At 39.1% G+C, this 23,101-nt stretch overlaps 1 protein-coding gene across 2 annotated transcripts in view; it reads right to left on the bottom strand.

The window, feature by feature from the left end:
- Positions 1-22,098, bottom strand: part of LOC145330705 (RYamide receptor-like) — a 72,390-nt gene extending 50,292 nt beyond the window's left edge. For both annotated transcript variants that reach the window (XM_080175371.1, XM_080175372.1), the window contains exons 1-6: positions 22,045-22,098; positions 20,750-20,843; positions 20,149-20,208; positions 17,630-17,723; positions 7,095-7,208; positions 1,361-1,435 (exon numbers count right to left, since the gene is read on the bottom strand). In XM_080175371.1, coding sequence (XP_080031497.1) covers positions 1,361-1,435; positions 7,095-7,208; positions 17,630-17,723; positions 20,149-20,208; positions 20,750-20,843; positions 22,045-22,060 — 453 coding nt within the window. In that variant the 5' untranslated portion in view covers positions 22,061-22,098. The remainder of the gene's footprint in view (positions 1-1,360; positions 1,436-7,094; positions 7,209-17,629; positions 17,724-20,148; positions 20,209-20,749; positions 20,844-22,044) is intronic.
- Between the last annotated feature and the right edge of the window lie 1,003 nt (positions 22,099-23,101).

Genomic DNA, 23,101 nt, shown 5'->3' with positions numbered 1-23,101 from the left:
CAGACGAAAGAGGTCTTTGAAAAATGAAAGAAGGTAGTTGTCTGTATATACATCTATACTATAGATCTATTCTGCTGCTTATAGATAGACTATTGGGACAGACGACAGACAACCATCGTGTTACTTTTATATTGTTCGGACATTATCAATATAAAGCCAAGAGGTTCTTCTAAATAATAATTCATAAAATAATATACAATCCATACAAAATTATTGTAATAATCGATATATTATTATCACTGGTTGTTACAACAGATTTTCATGTACTCTAATAAAATATTACTCACAGCTGGCTAACATAACGATACCCTCATCCATCGCGTTTACCCCTACCTCTCCCCTCCTACTGGATGAACAAACTGACCAATAAATTAGATTCCTATTAGCAACCAAATTTACCCCTGTCAACATATCCACCTATATAACTGTATCCATTATTGTAATAAATAATCTTTATTATTATTAGAGATGTAATTATGTTGTAATTAGGACAATCATGTAATCCTTATTTTTATTTATTAATATTATAGGTTGTAAATTAATATTCTTATGGGATATTTATCTTTTGCGATAAACTAAATTACCACTTCTGGACACCATGGAAATTTGTCCCAATTTTGTATAACTTTTGCGGAACATGTTCCAGTTACGTCATATTTTTCTTTCCCGAAAAAGGGAAGGGGGGAAGAAAATCTCTTCAAAAGAGATGGGGAAAACCCCCTTTTCTCCCATCTCTTTTTTCTTCCCCCCTTCCCTTTTTTTCTTTCCCCCTTCTCTTTTTCTATATGAAAAAAATATGACGTAACTGGAACATGTTCCGCAAAAGTTATACAAAATTGGGACAGTTTCCATGGTGTCCCACTTCTGTATATCATAATCATGAATTGAAAAATTTGGACAACCTAATCAAAAAAGTACCAAAACTTCGTAAGAAAACCAGAAGAAGAGCTTGTTAAGAACACCAAGGTGCCACCAATGAGTATTTTTCTTTGTCCCCTCCATTTCTGATGTAATTACACATGCATATTTACATCTTAAAATTATCTTACAAACCAAAAAGCCTTACTACTTTTTGTACTAGACTAGCGACTGAGACCCTAGTATCTAGGGGCGATATATTTGAAGAAATATGAAAGGGCAACAAAATAGCTTAAAACCCTACCCAGACTATTTATCAACATGTAATAGCTTAAAACCATCCCGAGATCTATAAGATAAATTTACTTCCAAATACAGGAGGACCATATCAGTTCAGCTGTTAGCAAGATCTTTCGCTACAGACAAAAAAGCTTACTACTTTATATAATAGAAAAAGCAAAAACATAAATACGCAGTAGCAAAGGCTCTAGGTAGTTCTTACCTGGAACGGTATACAAAATGCGGCCAGGATGACATCAGACAGGGCCAGGTTGGCTATGTACATGTTCGTCACTGTCTAGATAATAAGATAATAATCAGACAGAGCCAGGTTGGCTATGTACATGTTCGTCACTGTCTAGATAATAAGATAACAATCATACAGAGCCAGGTTGGCTATGTACATGTTCGTCACTGTCTAGATAATAAGATAACGATTAGACAGAGCCAGGTTGGCTATGTACATGTTCGTCACTGTCTAGATAATAAGATAATAATTAGACAGCGCCAGGTTGGCTATATACATGTTCGTCACTGTATAGATAATAAGATAATAATTAGACAGAGCCAGGTTGGCTATGTACATGTTCGTCACTGTCTAGATAATAAGATAATAATTAGACAGAGCCAGGTTGGCTATGTACATGTTCATCACTGTCTAGATAATAAGATAATAATTAGACAGAGCCAGGTTGGCTATGTACATGTTTGTCACTGTCTAGATAATAAGATAATAATCAGACAGAGCCATGTTGGCTATGTACATGTTCGTCACTGTCTAGATAATAAGATAACAATCAGACAGAGCCATGTTGGCTATGTACATGTTCGTCACTGTCTATAAAATAAGATAACAATCAGACAGAGCCAGTCTGGCTATGTACATGTTCGTCACTGTCTAGATAATAAGATAATAATTAGACAGAGCCAGTCTGGCTATGTACATGTTCGTCACTGTCTAGATAATAAGATAATAATTAGACAGAGCCAGGTTGGCTATGTACATGTTCGTCACTGTCTAGCTAATAAGATAACAATCAGACAGAGCCAGGTTGGCTATGTACATGTTCGTCACTGTATAGATAATAAGATAATAATTAGACAGAGCCAGGTTGGCTATGTACATGTTCGTCACTGTCTAGATAATAAGATAATAATTAGACAGAGCCAGGTTGGCTATGTACATGTTCGTCACTGTCTAGATAATAAGATAATAATCAGACAGAGCCATGTTGGCTATGTACATGTTCGTCACTGTCTAGATAATAAGATAACAATCAGACAGAGCCATGTTGGCTATGTACATGTTCGTCACTGTCTATAAAATAAGATAACAATCAGACAGAGCCAGTCTGGCTATGTACATGTTCGTCACTGTCTAGATAATAAGATAATAATTAGACAGAGACAGTCTGGCTATGTACATGTTCGTCACTGTCTAGATAATAAGATAATAATTAGACAGAGCCAGGTTGGCTATGTACATGTTTGTCACTGTCTAGATAATAAGATAATAATTAGACAGAGCCAGGTTGGCATATACATGTTCATCACTGTCTAGATAATAAGATAATAATTAGACATAGCCAGGTTGGCTATGTACATGTTCGTCACTGTCTAGATAATAAGATAATAATTAGACAGAGCCAGGTTGGCTATATACATGTTCATCACTGTCTAGATAATAAGATAATAATTAGACATAGCCAGGTTGGCTATGTACATGTTCGTCACTGTCTAGATAATAAGATAATAATTAGACAGAGCCAGGTTGGCTATGTACATGTTCGTCACTGTCTAGATAATAAGATAATAATCAGACAGAGCCAGGTTGGCTATGTACATGTTCGTCACTGTCTAGATAATAAGATAATAATTAGACAGAGCCAGGTTGGCTATGTACATGTTCGTCACTGTCTAGATAATAAGATAATAATCAGACAGAGCCATGTTGGCTATGTACATGTTTGTCACTGTCTAGATAATAAGATAACAATCAGACAGAGCCATGTTGGCTATGTACATGTTCGTCACTGTCTATAAAATAAGATAACAATCAGACAGAGCCAGTCTGGCTATGTACATGTTCGTCACTGTCTAGATAATAAGATAATAATTAGACAGAGACAGGTTGGCTATATACATGTTCATCACTGTCTAGATAATAAGATAATAATTAGACAGAGCCAGGTTGGCTATGTACATGTTCGTCACTGTCTAGATAATAAGATAATAATTAGACAGAGCCAGGTTGGCTATATACATGTTCATCACTGTCTAGATAATAAGATAATAATTAGACATAGCCAGGTTGGCTATGTACATATTCGTCACTGTCTAGATAATAAGATAATAATTAGACAGAGCCAGGTTGGCTATATACATGTTCATCACTGTCTAGATAATAAGATAATAATTAGACAGAGCCAGGTTGGCTATATACATGTTCGTCACTGCCTAGATAATAAGATAATAATTAGACAGAGCCAGGTTGGCTATATACATGTTCATCACTGTCTAGATAATAAGATAATAATTAGACAGAGCCAGGTTGGCTATGTACATGTTCGTCACTGTCTAGATAATAAGATAATAATTAGACAGAGCCAGGTTGGCTATGTACATGTTCGTCACTGTCTAGATAATAAGATAATAATTAGACAGAGCCAGGTTGGCTATGTACATGTTCGTCACTGTCTAGATAATAAGATAATAATTAGACAGAGCCAGGTTGGCTATGTACATGTTCGTCACTGTCTAGATACAGTCGCATGCACAATGTGAAAGCTGCAGTAAACTCACTTGTGACTTAAGTGAGTAACTTCATACAAAAAATGTAACTTATAAATATCAACTTTAGTTATATTAAAATATTTATTCTAAGACATATCTTCTAGAAACTACAACTCAAAATGGATCTAAGTGATAATATCTACAAACCCAATTCAATGTCAACCACATTTCCTAAACAATATCAACACTTCATCTTCAAAATTTCATAATCCTCATAAATTAAAATTGCTACTATGTCATCTCCGCCTTCATTTATAAAAATAAAATTCTTCAAATTTAAAATATTTTACCTAAAACGGCCACTTATTCTTAAGAAAATAAGTAATACTTCATAGTCAACTTAGCCTTCAAAAATAATCTTCCATCAAATCTAATATAACTTAATCTGCCAGACATTAGTTGTAAAATTATACTTACATCACTCACTTCTGTGATAATAAGATAATAATCAGACAGAGCCAGGTTGGCTATGTACGTACAATGTACATGTTCGTCACTGTCTAGAATAATAAGATAACAATGATGACAACATCCATTAGTAGCAAAACAGAAAGTAAATCATGGTTGTAAATATGAACAAGGATGACAACATCCATAAGTAGCGAAGCACAAAATTTCGTGGATGGGACTGACAGTCATTGTTGTTGTTTTTTCAAACGACGGGAAATTTAATTTTGATATCTTTAAATGAAAAAATTTTGAAAATCGATTAATAAACACCAAAGATATGGGGGAAAATGTAAAAAAATATAATAATAGCCAAAAACCTGCAAAAAGGCAGTCTGACCGTCATTGTTGATTTCTTCAAATGACCGGAAATTTAATTTTTATATCTTTAACTGAAAAATTTTTGAAAATCGGTCCATAAACACCAAAGATATGGGAGAAAATGTAAAAATATAAAAATAGCCAAAAACCTGCAAAAAGGCAGTCTGACCGTCATTGTTGTTTTTTTCAAACGATGGGAAATTTAATTTTGATATCTTTAACTGAAAAAAGTTTGAAAATCGGACCATAAACACCAAAGATATGGGGGAAAATGTAAAAAATATAAAAATAGCCAAAAACCTGCAAAAAGGCAGTCTGACCGTCATTGTTGTTTTCTTCAAACGACGGAAAATTTAATTTTGATATATCTAACTGAAAAAATTTTGAAAATCGGACCATAAACACCAAAGATATGAGGAAAAATGTGGAAAATAAAAAAATAGCCTAAAACCTGCTAAAAAGCCGTCCGACCGCCATTGATGTTGTATAGTTAATTGTGCTCCTTAATGATGGGAATGTTGTCAAAAAATTTCAGCTTTCTATCTTTTATAGGGGCTGAGTAAATCCCATTTCCCCCATAGCGTTACGGACTGACGGACGGACGGACTGACGGACTGACGGACGGACGGACGGACTGACGGACGGACGGACAAAGCGAATTATAGAGTAGCTTCGCTACTAAAAAAATGATCATAAGAGCAGATGTTAAGTGGTCATAAATAAAGAAAATATGAATAAACCTATCACATACAAGGGCGTCCAAGCTTTTTCATTTGGGGGGGGGGGGGAGGGGTAAAATTTCAAAATTCGGCACCCCCAAATGAATGAATTTGGGTATAACATGTAGGTAAGAACATCTAAGCTTTTTAAGTTTTTTTGGGGGGGGGATAAAGATTCAAAGTTCAAAATTTTGAGGGTTCCTTCGGCACCTCCAACTTCATTTGGGGGGGGGGGGGGGAGTTATCACCCCTTTACCCCCATTGGACGTCATTGATCACATATATTTTAATTTTAATATTTTCGAAGAGAGACTGACAGACTGACCGATTTAGAAAGTAATATTCTGGATTATCATTGATAAAAGGAAAAAAATACCCTATACCTGTAACGGACAAGAAAGCTTAAAAGAACCAAATCATATGTCCTCATGTCACAATATTAGCGTGTTATTGTATGTCCTTTAGTAAACTATACATGTAATTAGTTCATTTTAGTGGCTAATTATTAATTAGGAAATTAGAAGTTGTTTCATCAATTCTTTACTAGGAAAGTAAGTGCTTTCATCAAAAAGAATTTGTTTTTTTTCAATCTGGTTGTACTTTAATTTAGTGCACTTTTTAACATCAAAACCTATGGTTCTTTTTATAGATTCAAGACTTATTTTAATTCATTTTGTCTATCCGCTAGCCTGTCTGTAACGCTATTGAGTTCATGTTATTTTCTCTGCTTCTATTTAAGACTACTTATTATTCTGCTAAAGATATCCTTTACCAGAAAGTTGTGCAGCTTTGCAGAAACTGCATAAGAAACCGCTGCCAACCTACGCTGCGCAGTTTTATTGCCGCTGTCAAAGCCACAGTCAGTTAAAAGCACAGCTGTTAAGCCTTGCAATTAAATAAGTACAAATAGGGCAATAATTTTAAATTACTAATTTACAAAAGAAAAATTACTCCTTATTTGCTCTAATTAAAATAATAATTGAATTCTGACTACCAAATTAAATCAGACTTCTCTTTAAAGTTTTATTTATTGAATAAAAAAATATTTATAATGATTTAATATTAAATTAATTAAAAATGCATTTTTCCTTAAACTATTATTTTTATTTTATCCGAACATTGAAGTTTTAAAATTCTATGATCTTAAGTTAATAGACAATAAATATTTGTGCTATACTCCTTAAGTTAAGCAAAATTACCCAGTGATCTAAAGGGATAAGACAATTGATGATACAAAAAACAGATAGATAGATAGATAGATAGATAGATAGATAGATAGATAGATAGATAGATAGATAGATAGATAGATAGATAGATAGATAGATAGATAGATAGATAGATAGATAGATAGATAGATAGATAGATAGATAGATAGATAGATAGATAGATAGATAGATAGATAGATAGATAGATAGATAGATAGATAGATAGATAGATAGATAGATAGATAGATAGATAGATAGATAGATAGATAGATAGATAGATAGATAGATAGATAGATAGATAGATAGATAGATAGATAGATAGATAGATAGATAGATAGATAGATAGATAGATAGATAGATAGATAGATAGATAGATAGATAGATAGATAGATAGATAGATAGATAGATAGATAGATAGATAGATAGATAGATAGATAGATAGATAGATAGATAGATAATTAGATAGATATACCTGCATTCTCCTGGATACAATGATGAGGTAGATAACGACAGAGTTTCCCAGGATAGCCACCAGAGATATCAACCCATAGCACAAACTTATCAATACTATCAGATGGAAGGGTATCTACAATTAAAATTCGGGTATAGTCCCTTTCGTGACAACGCCTCTTTAGGAGCGTTTCGTCATATTTTCACAGTAGCTTTTCTCCTATTTCTACCCATATTTCTAGGGCTCTAACCCTGCGGGGCCTATTGCTTAAAACTGTGGAGCAATCACCTGACCTAACTTAACCTAACATAGCCTAAAATAACCTAACAAAAGCTACTGTAAAAGTATGACGAAACGCCCCTTAAGAAGGGTTGACACGAAAGAGACTATACCCTAAAATAGTATCATAATACAAAAGTACCAGGATGTCTATCTGCCTGTCTGTGATTACAGAATAATCTCGCTAACCGCTGTACCATTATGGCCTCGTACTGTTTTTAAGGAATTGAAATAATTTCCTGAAATCTATTGTAAATGTCATGCTCTAGATGCTTTAGTTCTGTTCTCAGGAATTCATTTTCATTTAAACGAAAAAATAAAATTTTGTAAGTTTCCTTGAATTTCTCTTTACAAACTAAACCATTGAAAAATTTGCTACTAATGATTAAAACATTTACTTTATGTAACTTTGTAATTGCAAAAATTGGGAACTGTACAAACAAAAAACAAGGATGACAACATCTATAAGTGCGAAGCACAAAATCTATTATGAAGTAGGCAAACGGACAAATTGATTTAGAGAGCAGATTATCTGTTGTCATAACAAAGAAAAGAAAGAAAGAGAATGTGCAAAAACTTCAAATCATGAAACCTTTAAAATATAAGATTTTTGTCTTATAAAGTTGTAAAAAAAAGCTGCTAAAATACTGCTTGAAAGCAGTCAGACTACTATAGATTTATAATACCTAATTGTGGTATTCGGCAACCGTGAGCCATGCCTATGGCACCCCTGATCTGGGGTTCGGTGGAGGGTCAATGGCCCTCCCCCGAGTCCTGGGGAAGGGGTCTAGTGACCCCCTCCCTACGCTTAGGATTAATGATTGAATCTGTCATGTTTATTATGGTTAACTGTATTCTTAATTCTCCCCCACCCTTTTCAGGGATGGGGGACCATTATTGCCCAAACTGACCATTGTATATGTATTATTTATGCTTTTATGTTATGATTATTTATTCCTATCCATGTAATTATTGTTTGTTGTATATAGCTTCAGTATCTTTTAAACCTTCAATAAAGTGACAACTGAAAATAGATGTTGATCATTATCTAGTGAAAGCTAGAGAAGCGTAGCTTCTCTATAGTAAGGTGTCCACGTCTGTCACACTGCCGTGTCTGCCATTTATCCTCGGCGGATACCACAACTTTGGTGACAGCTGTGTGAGATTACGGCGAACCACAAGTGTAGAGCAGACGCGCATCTGAGGCTAAGGTACTCCCAGCAGTGAATCTGGCAAAACTGACGCAAGCAACCTGAATTACCCACCCTGGACAGCAAAGTTTAACTCTGCATCCGGCAGTTGTGGAAGCGAGACAGCGAAATTTGACGAATAACCGCGAGCAGCGCTGATATCTAACGGAGAATTGAGCGCCAAAAGGGCTGAAACAGGCCTGCGGACCGGCTGAAACAAGCCAAATAAGTGTAAACGGCTGGAAATAGGCCAACTTTACTGCAAGAAATAGCAGGATCCGAACCAGTGGCGCTAGCAGGACGGGACATTCCCTGCCGCCATCAGCCGGATTTGGATCAGCGGCGCTAGCAGGACGGGACATTCCCTGCCGCCGATAGGCTGAAACATGCCACATAGCTGCAAGCTGCGAGCTAACATACGAGTGTAGTGCACCAGAACAGAGAAAAACTACGTCAACTCCGAGTATCCTGAGAAGCTACAACGCAGCCACCCATCTAGAAAAACAGATATTATGTTACATTGCAGGGATTACCACCCTGGTGTTATGGCCAAACAATAGATTTATGAGCAAAGCTTGGCAAACAAATTGTTGTGTTGTGATAAATCTAAGAATAGAACAGGCTTGGATTATTGTGTATTGTGATAACAGCTAAAAATAGAACAGAGTTGGTAAACAAATCTGTTATGCAATTGTGATAAGGACAAAAATAGAAGCTAGATGTAATATAATAAAGACCCTGATATACAATCAAAACATCTCAAGCCCACAGCACAACAACAATACACCCCTTATTCCAAGGGAAAGGGAGGAGCCCCTCTCCATTGAAGGCAAATACAATCAGGGTGATATAATAGATAAGCCTAGGATTAAGAAGAAAAGGCCCTATTACACCAGCACACAGTTACCCCCCTCCCTCACAGGGGGAACGGACGGAGTTACCCCCGTCCCCTCACGCGCTTCCCCCTTCCTACCCACACTAGACTAAGTCCGTCTGTAGTGTGGGGCTAGCGATCGGACACACAGAGCGCCATTCACGGGTAGCGCAACAGAGTGCGGAAAATATCATAAATCCAACGGACGAAGCGGACCAATGATAGAGCGAGTTGAGGGGTGAGAGTGCGTTTTCCCCGTGTGCGCGGATTTGACGGCGCGGACGCGCGTTACAAGGACAGGAGATTCCACGCACACACACACACACACACTCACACCGGAGCGGAGCTACTCCATAGCATTTAACAGGGGTATTTTTAGCAAATAAAGAATTGCAAGTTTCTTTCCTTCTAGCTCTAGTGTGATAAAGGAAAACCCAATCAGTTCCTGACAGCAGTTCAGACCCTCAACATCTATCTACCTCTACCAGCCTACCCTACAACCTCAACACCTAACTAGTGATAAGTACAGCTAAGTTATATCTTTGCAACTAAACTCCCAACCTAGTGATACAAACAGTGTTGGCTGTTAGGCTAGGAAGCCTCAAGTGACAACCCATTCATTTTAGTACTGTATAACTTTGTGCCCGCCGTTGCACCGTTGACCCAATGGACCAGCATCAAGCCCCAGGAGGTGACCAAGCCCCAGGATGGCTCCAGGATGACCCTCAGCCGGCCCCAGCCGAGTACCGCAAGCTGATGCTGAGCAATCTGCCGGAGTTTAGAGGGCCGCCCAAGCAATCCTGGTCGGCACATATCCGCAGACTCGAGATGTCATGGGCGGCTTACCGCGTGCCACCTCATGATTCCCTCAACCGCCGCAACGCCCTACTACTGTCACTGGTAGGGCAAGCGGCGGAAATGGGGTCCCATCTGTTTGGCGAGGCCGGCCAAGCCTTGACCTACGAACAGGTCAAGACCGAGTGTGAATTGCTATTTCGCCCTGCTTTTGAATCCCAAACGCTTAAACAAGCGTTTAGGGATTACAAGCAACACTCGACAGAACCTATACAAGCGTACATATCAACTAAGTGCGCCTTGTATAGGGACGCCTACAACCATGAGGATCTTGAGTTGTTGGTGGACGAATTAAATCGTGGAATTCGTAACGCCAATGTAAAACGCCTCATGATGAACCATGAAATTACGAGTGTACCTGAGTACACTCGTAAGGCCATGTTCACCGTGACCATGGTTACTAAGCAGCTGAAGGAAGGTGTGTGCTTAGTGGACTCGACCGACGGGCTGACTGCAATATGACGAGTCGGAGCCAATGGAGATTGGCTCCTTGGCTCCGGGTCTCCACCAGATGGGGAAGGTCGCTCCAGATGACAAGGTTCCAGGCCGCTGCTACCGCTGCCAGGGGAGAGGCCACCGAGCTCGAGACTGCCCAACGCCTGTGGAAGTTAGCCTAGAGGAGAGACGCACCCAGCCACGCCGTGACCGTTCTGCCAAGTGTGAGCGTTGCCACTATGACGGTCACACGGCGGCCGATTGTAGAGCTGACTGGGCCCAGGTAGCCAGCCGCAGGCGCACCGCCGACAAGGGTGCCCCTCCAGGGAAGCCCAGCAGAGTGGCCCACATGGAAGGGAGCGCGCCCCCAGCACCACCACAGCAAGCAGCCGCCCCCAGAGCTGCGGACCGAGCCGATGGGATGCCGCAGTTTGGGACTGTCCCAGCTAGGATCAACGTACTGGGCGGCGCGGCTGAACCCAACCGGGTTGGCCTAGGCTTCAGTCTTAACCATCTGGGGCCAGAGGTGATACAGCCCAACAACATAGCCGAGCCAGAGGTGCTGAGGCCCCAGCCTTTTAGCCTCAACATGATGGAACCTGCCCGACTGAGCCTACCCAGCAAGAGTGGAGGGGCGCTGCCCAGCGTCCCTGAGACGGTGTATGGGGAGGTCCTGGCAGCCGCCGAACGAGAGAGGCAGGAGGTGCTAGCCAGCACCTCTGCATCGATGTATGGGACGCCACCCGGCGTCGCCACCTGGGATGATGGGGGGGTGCTATCCAGCGCCTCCCACCTGGTGCCTGGGGCGACAACCGTCGCCGCCACCAAGATACCTGGATCCTGGAACGAGCCAGCCTCCAACCTGATGTCTGGGGCGACAACCGTCGCCGCCACCGAGAGACCTGAGTCCTGGAACGAGCCAGCGGTCCCAGAGGAAGGGGTGACACCCGTCACCCCCAGTCAGCCAGCGCCACCAGCCTGCAGGGAGAGCCCAGCTACATGCCATCCAGAGCCCCCTGCCAGCCAAGGGAACCCAGCTGCTCAACATCAGGATAAGTTGAATTTGTTAAATGTGTTGTATCCAAGATATTGTAAAAACCCAGCCTTGCCTGTGCCCCCTGCACCAGAGGCTGGGGAGATTGACATTTGGGAAAATAAGGACTTGCCTGTGCCACATGCACCTGAGTTCCTAGGGCAGGGGAGGGAAGTGAGTAAGGGCGAGCCTGTGCCACATGCACTTCAGCCCCATGCCACTGGGCATGCTTTGGACAAGGGAAGGGAGCACTTAGGGCTAGGGGAGCCGACACCCAGGCAAGTGCCAGTCGCTTGCCAGTCTGTCATTGGGGAGGGTATCGGGGTGCCTCGGCCGCATACAGATAACGCTCAATGGAAACTTGTATCTAGCCAGGAGCAGCCCAGCCGTGTCCAGTCCCAAGAAGCAGCCGTGACCAGAGCTGAAGATCCCCAGCCGAGATGCTTGAAGTCTCTAAAACGACTCCTTCCCCTCCTTTAAGGGGAAAAACTGAAAAAAACGTGATTTTCAAAAGTATGCCCACTTCGTGGGTGTGGGGGGCACTGAACCCGTCACCCCAGGGTCACCAAATATAAAGTCTAGGCGGCCCACAATGCTGAATTTTCACCAAGTGAAAGTCTTGTGTCATTATCTCTTATAAGAAAAAAGTTAATAACTAATTAAAATTTCAAATTGTGATATTTTGATGGATTTCTTTGATGAAATGACAGGCCGGTCAATTTTTAGGCCATTTTTTGCGGTTTTTGGGCCGTCACGCCCAAACGGTTTGAGATAATCTCACGGGACCTTTTGCCCAACCTAAGTCTGGTTATTTGTGAGGTCTAGGAAAAAAAACAGACTTACGCAAAAGATTATAATTATAATCTTTACACAGAAAAATGGCACGAGGTGAGGGTTTGAGGGGGCAAAATGAGCCGACCAGCGATGTTTGACGGCACGCAGCGACGTCGTGCTTCATCCAATCCGGGATTTTTTTTTTTTAGACCTTACAAATAACCAGACTTAGGTTGGGCAAAAGGTCCCGTGAGATTATCTCAAACCGTATGGGCGTGACGGCCCAAAAACCGCAAAAAATGGCCTAAAAATTGACCGGCCTGTCATTTCATCAAAGAAATCCATCAAAATATCACAATTTGAAACTTTAATTAATTAATAACTTTTTTCTTATAAGAGATAATGACACAAGACTTTCACTTGGTGAAAATTCAGCATTGTGGGCCGCCTAGACTTTATATTGGTGACCCTGGGGTGACGGGTTCAGTGCCCCCTACACCCACGAAGTGGGCATACTTTTGAAAATCACGTTTTTTCAGTTTTTCCCCTTAAAGGAGGGGAAGGAGTCGTTTTAGAGACTTCAAGCATCTCTTTGATGTTGAACAACTTTTTGAGGCAGACATTTCTTTATTTATGTTTTATTCGCCTCCGGCTTACCGTTTAGCCGTTATTTGCCGCCGAAGGCGTGATTTTTGGCGATTTTTGCCGTTTCCGAGGTTTTAATGGACATTTAGGAGGGGAAAGAGTTGTCCAATCAAGTTGATGATGAAGTACATTTTTGTAGGCAATTGTATTGGCTAAATTTCATGTGAAGTAAAATTTTTTGTACCTCTAACCGGTTTTGCTCCAGCTGAATCGATTTACATATACCCCCTAAAAACCGGAAAAAACCGGTTTTTCATAAAATTCACGGCCGGTTTTGGCCGGATCCGGCTCAAATTTTGCATGGAGTCATCCATTGATATTCCCAACAGTTGATACTTGACTCAGCAAGATCCCAGAAAAGTGTGGTATATCTAGGGTGGGACTGTGCCAACCCCACCCATGTCACGTCTTACAATAAAGAAAAGATGTGCAACACGGAGCCCCTACACCAGGAGGTGCCCCTTGGCCATGAAGTACACGTCCTGCAGCAAGTCAAGGTGAGGGAAACCACTGGGTACAGTTGTCAGCTCACCGTGTCCCAGTGGACATTCAGGTGTGGGGTATGGGGTCACCTCAAGGTGACCTCGGTCCCCACCCTCATGAGGCCAACCAAGATAGACCCAGAAGCGTGCCGAGACCTGGCCAGGAACCGAGTCTACACGTTGCCAGGCAAGACCCAGCCACTGACGTTCCAGCTGAACCATCCCCTGTTCTTCACCATCGACATGGTGGGCGCCCTCGTCAACAGCCCCGAGGGGGTGGGTTGTGAGGGGGAGGACGTCCACTTCGAGGGCCAGCTATACCGCAACGAATTAGTGCTCCAGGAGCGACGGCTGCTGGTCAAGGAGGAGACCTATGTGGTGGAGGATGGACGGGTGGAGTCCCAGTCTGACCACCTGACCCTAGAGTGTCCCCATTCTGAGCTGTCCTGCATCACTGGGGAAGCAACCTACGTGTGGGACCACCTGGGAAGAGATTGCCCCTTGAGGCTGATCCGCAGCCTCCAGCCCAGCCTGGTGATGGATGCATATCTGGTTGACCATCAGGCCCAGTTTTTCATCAACATGACCAACCCCACCTCGATTGTGAACTGCGACTTCGAGGCCCATGCCACAAACCATCCAGCGTTGTTCGTGGCAGCTGACCCAGCCGCGGCTGCGCTGCCCAGAGTGTCGGCCAGGGATGTTGACGTTCCCCTTCAAGCACAGATACATGCAGGTTATATTGGGTTTACCCTGGAAACGCGCATGAAAAGCACCGCAGCAGAAGAAGTAGCGGCCAACTGCTGGAAGCTCCAGCAACTAGACCCGGCCCACCCGGTGCGTGTCCAGGGGAGCACGTTCTCGGTACTGAGGGGAGACATCCTGCTGCAGCTGACCTGCCAACGTCACAAGTACGTTGTCCGCGAACACAAGGAGTGTTGGGACAAAGTGCCAGTCGAGCCCACAGGTTTTGTAGACGCTGTGACACGGGTATACAGTTAACACGCCACCAAGATTCCCTGCTCCTCCACCTACCCCCTGACTGTGCACGCGGAGGAAGGCTGGATAGAGTTAACCCCCGCTCCCAAGAAGAGGCCACCCCCGCTGGATACGCCTAAACAGTTGTTGACAGAACCCTTAGATGACTTCAGTTCAGGTGGCTTGTATTCGCAGGCTGAGTTGAACGACTGGCAACAACTGCTGGCGTTCCCAGCATACAAGAGTGCCATGCTGACCGGCCTATCCTATGGCTCCTGCGTTCAGCAAGGCAGCTGTTCGGCCACAGGAGACCATGGGATAGTGTCCTACAACATTAACCGACTGGCGGAGGAAGGAGAGGCAGCCCTGGATGTCTGGGCTGGATTTAGACAAGCCATCCACGAGTGGGGAGATGGCGCAGCCATACTGTGTTTGCTGTTGTTGATCCTCAAACTGCTGGGGGACCTAACCATCATTTCCCTGGCAGCAGCACAAGGAGGAGTCCGAGCAGCCCTGAATGCGATATCACAAGTGTTCCTGTACCATCCAGCTTTATATAGGAAAGCGCTGGCTAGAGCCAGGCTCAACCATGCCAAGTCCCGGGACTTTTCAGTGGACTGGGATGCCATTCCCATCGGCAGGGAAGCAGCCGAGGAAATGGTGTCTATGAAATCAACTGACAGCGGACATGACCGCCCAGGTAGGCCAGGACCGCCCTCTGGCAGACCCCGCGGCCCCTCAGGAGGACAGGCCGCTGCTCAGACGATCAACCTGGCAGCCAGTGCCCCAGCCGCTGCCAACAACAACCAGCAGGCCCCACTGCTGACTGTTCCAGCAACAACTGTGCCACCAGCAAACCTGATACCTGCCGGCGCTGACCAACGTGTCCAACCCAAGCCAGCCTCTGCCTTCTATCCCACATTGGGAGCCCATCAACCCTAAGAAGATACTCACCACTAGGATTCCATTGAATCATTATCGTTTGTATATATTTTAGCCCTAAGGAGCGGACCGAAGGCCTCAACCACTGTCGGAAGTCTGGTAGGGAAACCACCTCCCAGCCTCCCGAGGGGAGAGTTGTGGTATTCGGCAACCGTGAGCCATGCCTATGGCACCCCTGATCTGGGGTTCGGTGGAGGGTCAATGGCCCTCCCCCGAGTCCTGGGGAAGGGGTCTAGTGACCCCCTCCCTACGCTTAGGATTAATGATTGAATATGTCATGTTTATTATGGTTAACTGTATTCTTAATTCTCCCCCACCCTTTTCAGGGATGGGGGACCATTATTGCCCAAACTGACCATTGTATATGTATTATTTATGCTTTTATGTTATGATTATTTATTCCTATCCATGTAATTATTGTTTGTTGTATATAGCTTCAGTATCTTTTAAACCTTCAATAAAGTGACAACTGAAAATAGATGTTGATCATTATCTAGTGAAAGCTAGAGAAGCGTAGCTTCTCTATAGTAAGGTGTCCACGTCTGTCACACTGCCGTAATCTAATTGAACTCCGGTGTCTGCCATTTATCCTCGGCGGATACCACATAATGACTAATTATGGTGCATAATGAAGGGAATATTGGCAAGAAGTGTCAGCCGTGTATCTTTTGCAGGAGCAGAGAAAACATGTTGTAAAGAGTAAAAGTGGCTATAAAGCTGCTTAAAAGCAGTCCGACGGCTACGGATGTTTTATACTTAATTATGCTACATATTGATGGGAATGTTGACAAGAAGTTTCAGCTTTCTAGAAAATCCCGTTTCCCCCAAAGCGTTTCAGACATACGGACAGACAGACATTTTAAATTATAGAGTAGCTTCACTACCAAACAGAATGAAAACATTCTCTAGTAGCAAAAAAATATGAGAAAATCCTATAAAAATAAGGTTTAAAAGTGTAAATTAGATGAAACTGATTTTTTGACAACCAAATTTGATTGAATGTAAAAAAAAACAGATTATGAAAGTTTAATGTTAAACCCAGGGAAAAGGGAATGTGATTCTGACAAACAATTCTAAAGGAAATTTTCCCCACAATCCCCTTCCCCTTTTTTCCCCTTCTTACCCACCCCTTTTCATGAAAAATCAAGTTTTACTCCAACTTTACGCCAACAAAATATTAAATTTCGCCGCTTCGCGGCAATTTCAATGAAAACAGTAAAAGTGTCTGACTATGACGTCAGAAAAAATTAACAATTAACTAATAAGAAGCCAGTATTCACTGTGGTAAAATATATAGCGGCCTCTCATTGGTTAGTTGTTAATTTTTACTGTGTTCATTTCAAATTATATAATAGTTATTTCTCGCAACGTATTAGAAATAGCTTTCCGCAGATACAAATGAACAGTTATACGCTTAAACCAGTTTTTATATTCGTATAAAACTGAATATAATACAATGCTAGACATAAACTTTCAGTATGGCTGAAAACCGGTTCTAATCCATGAGAAGGTTTTATAGATAAAACAAGTATGACAACGTCCATAAAAGCGAAGCTCTGTAACGGTATGGCAGACGAACATTAACTCTTGTAGAGTGTCAGAACTGAAAATGAAAATTATAAATATATAAGTTTTGACAAAATTGTACGTAAATTTGTTGCAAAACTTCATACAGAATACTGTTTAAGGACATACTGACATTTATAGGACGTGATTATAGAGATGCTTCGCTTATAACAATGTACCTTATTGTAATAGGAATCAGTACTTCAAAAATCAGATCAATCGGATGATTATATCACATAAAAATTTGTTGTTAAAAAAGTTAAAAATCAACATTTAAAATGGGCGTACGGACATTCTTGTAACGATTATAAAGTTGCTACGCTTTCTATGTTGTGCCTAACTATTAAAGGAATCATCGTGCAAAGGTTTAAATCGATAGGACAATTCTATCATGCCTAAATTAACGCAAAAAGCTAACAGTTACTGGCGTACGGACAGACGGACGGACCGACCCTAATTATAGAAAAGTTTCGCTTTTAATAACGAAATGAAAATTAAGATACCTTGAATACTTCTTGTTTTCTAAAAGGATTACAGATTGCGTAGTGTGTTGGATATTCAGGTATCAAGCAGTAATCTGTACCGTTCATTACAGTTCTAAACAAATATTATAATTACATTATGATCACTATCCTTATACTAAAGTAACAGGATGTTTGTCTGTGTGTGTATCTGTGTATCTGTGTGTCTGTACCGAAGGATCTCACTAACCGCTGAACCGATTGGGTTCTCCTTAACAGGGTAGATTGTCATATGTCCCGGGAAGGTTTTTAACTATTTTGGGGGAGGGTACCACCACCCTCCCAAGAGAAATCACAATAAAATCGAAAAAAAATTAAATATTTCCGCCGCTTAGTGTCGCTAACCTAGTCTCGCTAGCTTAGTCGCGCTGCGTAGACTCATGAATTTAACAATTGATAACATAGACAAGTTATTTCTCAAATTAGATATTTAAAATAAAATAAAAACATTTAAAGGCCACTAGAGGCCTCTAGGGGCGTAGCCAATAGTATATTTTAAAGTTTCAGCACTATCCCATTTAATATCCTAATTTATAAAGAAGTAAGCTTTTTTGTCTGTAGCTTAAGATTTCAATAACTACTGAACCGATTGAGTTCTCCGTTTTATGGAAGCTTTTTATAGGTCCCTGGATGGTTTTAGGCTATTTTATTATTATATCTAAGTTTTGTTTTAGGCTATTTTTTACTTTCCTCGATGCTAGGCCCGCTAGTCCTTTATAATATATAGTAGTAAGTTTTTTTGTCTGAAGCTTTATATCTACTAAACCGCTTGAGACATCTTTTTAAAGTATGCTTCAAATAGGTCCTGTGGTGGTTTTAGGAAATTTTTTTCAGATTTAAGTGATAGTATGGGTTTAAGCTATTTTCCTAGCTTAGCCGATTGGAGAGATCCCTCGCTTACAAAATGGTGCTTAATTTTCGCTAATCATGGTATTCAGTTTACGTAAAAAGTTTTAAATTGATAGACCAATTCTAGCATTCTGAAACTAATGTGATTAGATTTAACCGTTATGGAAGTAAAGAAAGACTGAAAAAAAGCTTTGTTTTAAAAAATGTTAGGAATATGAAATTTATAGGAAAGTTCCCATTTTTGTTAGCTAAAGTCTTTTTTCATGTATGTTTTGATAGACTATTTCTAGGTATAATGCCAAAATATTAATGATTTAATGATATACATAATTAATTGTAACTAATCTGTCCTAAATGGTTTGAACTGTTCCTAACAAACTTATGAATGTTGTTCTATAAAATTTTCCACCATCAATTTATTTCTGATTGCACGTATGTCAAAATGATTTATCAATTATTTAATTACACCTTGACTTCAGAGTAGCATTTGACACTTATTATTTGATTACTATTACGAGTATTATATTTTTTAGACACAACTTTATTTATATTTCATATCTTTAAAGGATTTATTGGAAGCTTCTCTTTCCATTCTAATTAAAAAATAAAAAGAAAAAAATTGGTGTGGTACTTTTTCCAGTGGCTATTTCTCTTGAGAGGTGAACGGTACTTTGCCTAAAAAACAGTATGAATCTTCTATGGACCTGTGAGAATCTTCGCTGAAAAGAAGAACCATATCAGTCAATGTTTAGCGAGATCCTTCGTTACATACATACAGACAGACAGACATATGTGACTGTGTAAGAGGGGTTTGTACAACAATCCCCGCCAATTTTCATACAATTTTTCTATTTCTTTTATAAGTTTTTTTTTGTTTTGGGGAGGAGGGGCTTCAGTGGTAAAGACTTGATCTATTTTTTTAAAATATGTTTTCAAATTATTTGGTTACAATTTCAAAGTTTTAAAACACTAAATTTATGAATGGATTAAAATTATATAATTTATACTTCTAATATAAAATTTAGGTTTAAAAATGACCTATTTAAACACTTAATTAGCTAATTAACTATATTATTTAAGAAATAGAATAAATAATTTTCAAAATTTATGATCTTTTGTTCATTTTTTAGAAATACTTTAATTAATTATATTAAATCTCAAATAACAAGGATGACAACACCCATAAAAACAAAGCTCAAGCAAAGGACAAACGAACATTAACTTAAGAAGCATTTGTAAGTCTAAATAAAATGTACATAAATTTGTTTCCAAAAATACTTAATACAGGATAATGTAATAGGACATAATCAAATTTTTCTGATTTGATTATTAATTAAGAGATGCTTTGCTAATAATAAAGATTTCTGCTATTTAATATGCTGTTATGCAATATTTATCCCTGAAATACAGGTTTTTAAGTTTTTGGTTATGTTTTGTATGATTTGGTAGATATCTTCAGTTTGCGTCTTTTATTCATAGCTTGGACTAATATCTGATTGTTGTTTTATTTTGGGATAGATATTGTATAACATATGTTATTTAGACTTGGATAAATAACTTATATGATAAAAAGATTCATCTGAATATCTTTCATGATAAATATTCTTCTAGATAGCTAGCTAGGTACCTGGAATTTAGATAGATTTTCCTACCTGTTTGGAATTCTCTCCTCTCCTTGTGAAAGTCCATGTGGGAAACAGCCAACATATGCACTGAAAATAACAAACAGAGTTAGCTCAGGCCATGTCTTTTGTAGCAGGACTGATAGACTGACGGACCAAGTTGTATGCTGAATGTTCTTTGGAAATAGGTATATTTAAAAAATATTATTCTCTCCTAAATAGCAGCCGAGAAAATCACAATAGCGTTACGAAGTGAGCAAAAAAGCTATACTATAAATGCCTTTTTTAAGTTGGACAGTCATTGTGTCTGATTAGCCATCTAGGGTAATAAATTTATTTATTACATGACCAATAGGTCAACTGAATTTGAGTTTCCGATTGTGTACATGGTTTCCTCATCCTATCTCAATATTTACTGCTAGCTTTAAACTTAAAAAATTTAATAAATTAATATTTTGAATGTATAATGTTTAAATTATTTATACATTATATCGCTTTTCTTCTTGACAGGAGTAGCTGAAAATAGGTTTTGCAAAATTGGGGCTATCTCCTGTACAACTTCGGAAATTAGGGAAAAAATAGGTAATCAATTTTCAGTTGATTGACCACTATAATAAAAATATAGACCTACCTAAATTGATTGACATAGCATAAAGTATAATTTTCTGAGCTGAATTCTGAAGAGTTGAAGATATCATCATTCAAATAGTCCATGGTCTCTTCACCTGAGTAAAAATAAATTTTAGAGTTGCTGCGCTTACTACCCTTAAGTAAGGTCCATTTGTTAAGATCTAACTAACTAATGAACCAATTGGGTTCTCTAATTAATAAAGAATATGGGATATAGTACCTTCGTAGCAACGACCCTTAAGGGGCGTTACTTCATATTTTCAAAATTAGCTTTTCTCCTATTTTTAGCCCCTGTGGGGGGCTCTAACCCATCAGGGCAATCACCTAACCAAATATAACATAACCTAGCCTAAAATAACACATCAAAAGCTATTTTGAAAATACGACGAATCGCCCTTTAATTTGATGCTATTTTATTTTAAATTTTAAGTCAACTTTTGGCTATCTCATTTACCGCACTCCCTCCACTTTTTGGCAAAAGGAGTTTTTTTATAAAAGAAAAAACAATCTAATACTTCATGAATTAAAAAAAAACATTGAACTGATTATAGGGACCAATCAAGTTTTTGAAAAATATTAAGTAAATTTGGTAACACTTGGAAAAAAATTTTTTAAGCTTCTTGAATATATGATAGAACATGGACATCTTGAGTTTTAAGTTACAACTAAAAAATTGAAAAGAACATTAAAGTTACATTAAGTTAATATAAGAATATATTTAGTAAATTTAGTAATAATTTCTCCAAAAATAAAAAAAAGCTTTTTGAAAACATTGATAAGAATAAGGATGGCAACATCCATAAAAGCGAAGCCCGAAACAATAGGACAAACGAACACATTTATGGAGTGTCAGAACTGAATAATCAGAATATAAAAGTATAAAAGTCGAAAAAATTTTAAGTATTTTTTTAAAAACTGTTGAAATACAGGATAATGTTTAAGGACATAATTTTTAGGGCTTAATTATAGAAATGCTTTGCGTTGTCCTAGGGATCAGTATTCCAAAAATCAGATCAATCAGATAATAGTATCATATATAAATTTGCTGTTAAAAAAGTTCAAAATCGACATGTTATAAATGGACGTACGGACATTCTGTTAATGCTGGGAATGGTTATAGAGTTGCTACGCTTTCTAAATAGTACCAAACTACTACAGGAATCACCATGCCAAGTTTGAAATCGATAGGACAACTATAACATGCCTAAAATAACGAAAAAAGCTACCCGTCTCGGACGTACGGACCGACCCTAATTATAGAAAAGCTTCGCTTTTAAAAATGATCTTTATATTCACCTTCCTCAACTCCCATTCTAGACGGATTTAACTGGTCTTTTTATTAATATTTCTGAAATAAAGTAATATTCATTAAGTTAAACATTACGTATGTTAGGTTAGGTTAAGTTAAGGTAGGTTGGTTGATGTGTATTGGATTATCATTTCGTAAAGGAATAGTAAAAAGGATAAAAATTATAACGGCCAAGAAGCAATATGGCAGGGGAATCTACACTACAAAAATCAGACCTCCATTGTTCCTAGTCAATATCAAAATATCATTTTATTTAGACAGATGGACGGACGTATATGCCTTTGATATAGAATAGATGCGGTCAAAAAAATATAATCCTAAAAAATCTGTAATATATTTGTAGAGTAATCAATTAACCCATTAGTGACGAACCGGCTTTTAACGCCCGGTTCCAGAAAATGCCGAAAAAAAACGGTTTTCAGTTTTAGGATTGCATTATGCTCGCATGAGCCTACCCTTTACTGCGCTGTTTTTCAATTCCCCCTAGAGAGAAGCGTTTCTATCTATTCGGTCGGCCACAATCTTTCATCGAAAATGGGTGAACCGAGAAAAACAAGGTGATTTAAAATACCCCTCCTAACTTTTTTGTTTATGAAGTAAAGTTAGTAATTTTTTTCGTGAAATTTAAAGTTTATTGGCAACTACATTCATTTGTGAAATCGTTTTATTCAAATTATTATTTTTTATATGATTTTTTATCGTTTTTTTACGTTCTATATAGGCCCGGTTCGGCGTGAGTAAAAATACCCGAAAGTTTTATTGCCCGGTTCGGCACTAATGGGTTAACTTTTCAACCATTAGATATATTAGATATTTTTTATCATTTATTATTCTCTTCAAATAAAAAAATTTCTTTATTTCCCAATGATAAATATCATTGATAAATAGATAAATAAAAGGATCAATAGATAGATAGATAGACTGATATATAGGGATAAGACAATGGCCGATAAATTTATGTAGATTCCCAATAATAATCAACAATTGTTAGATAGATAAATAAAAGGATGGATGGACAGATAGATAGATATATCTTGGTTTAGA

The sequence above is a fragment of the Acartia tonsa genome, chromosome 10 (assembly GCF_053477335.1).
Source record: "Acartia tonsa isolate MP-2025a chromosome 10, ASM5347733v1, whole genome shotgun sequence".
In the NCBI taxonomy this organism is placed as follows: Eukaryota; Metazoa; Arthropoda; class Copepoda; order Calanoida; family Acartiidae; genus Acartia; species Acartia tonsa.
This window is presented reverse-complemented; position numbering and strand designations above follow the sequence as displayed.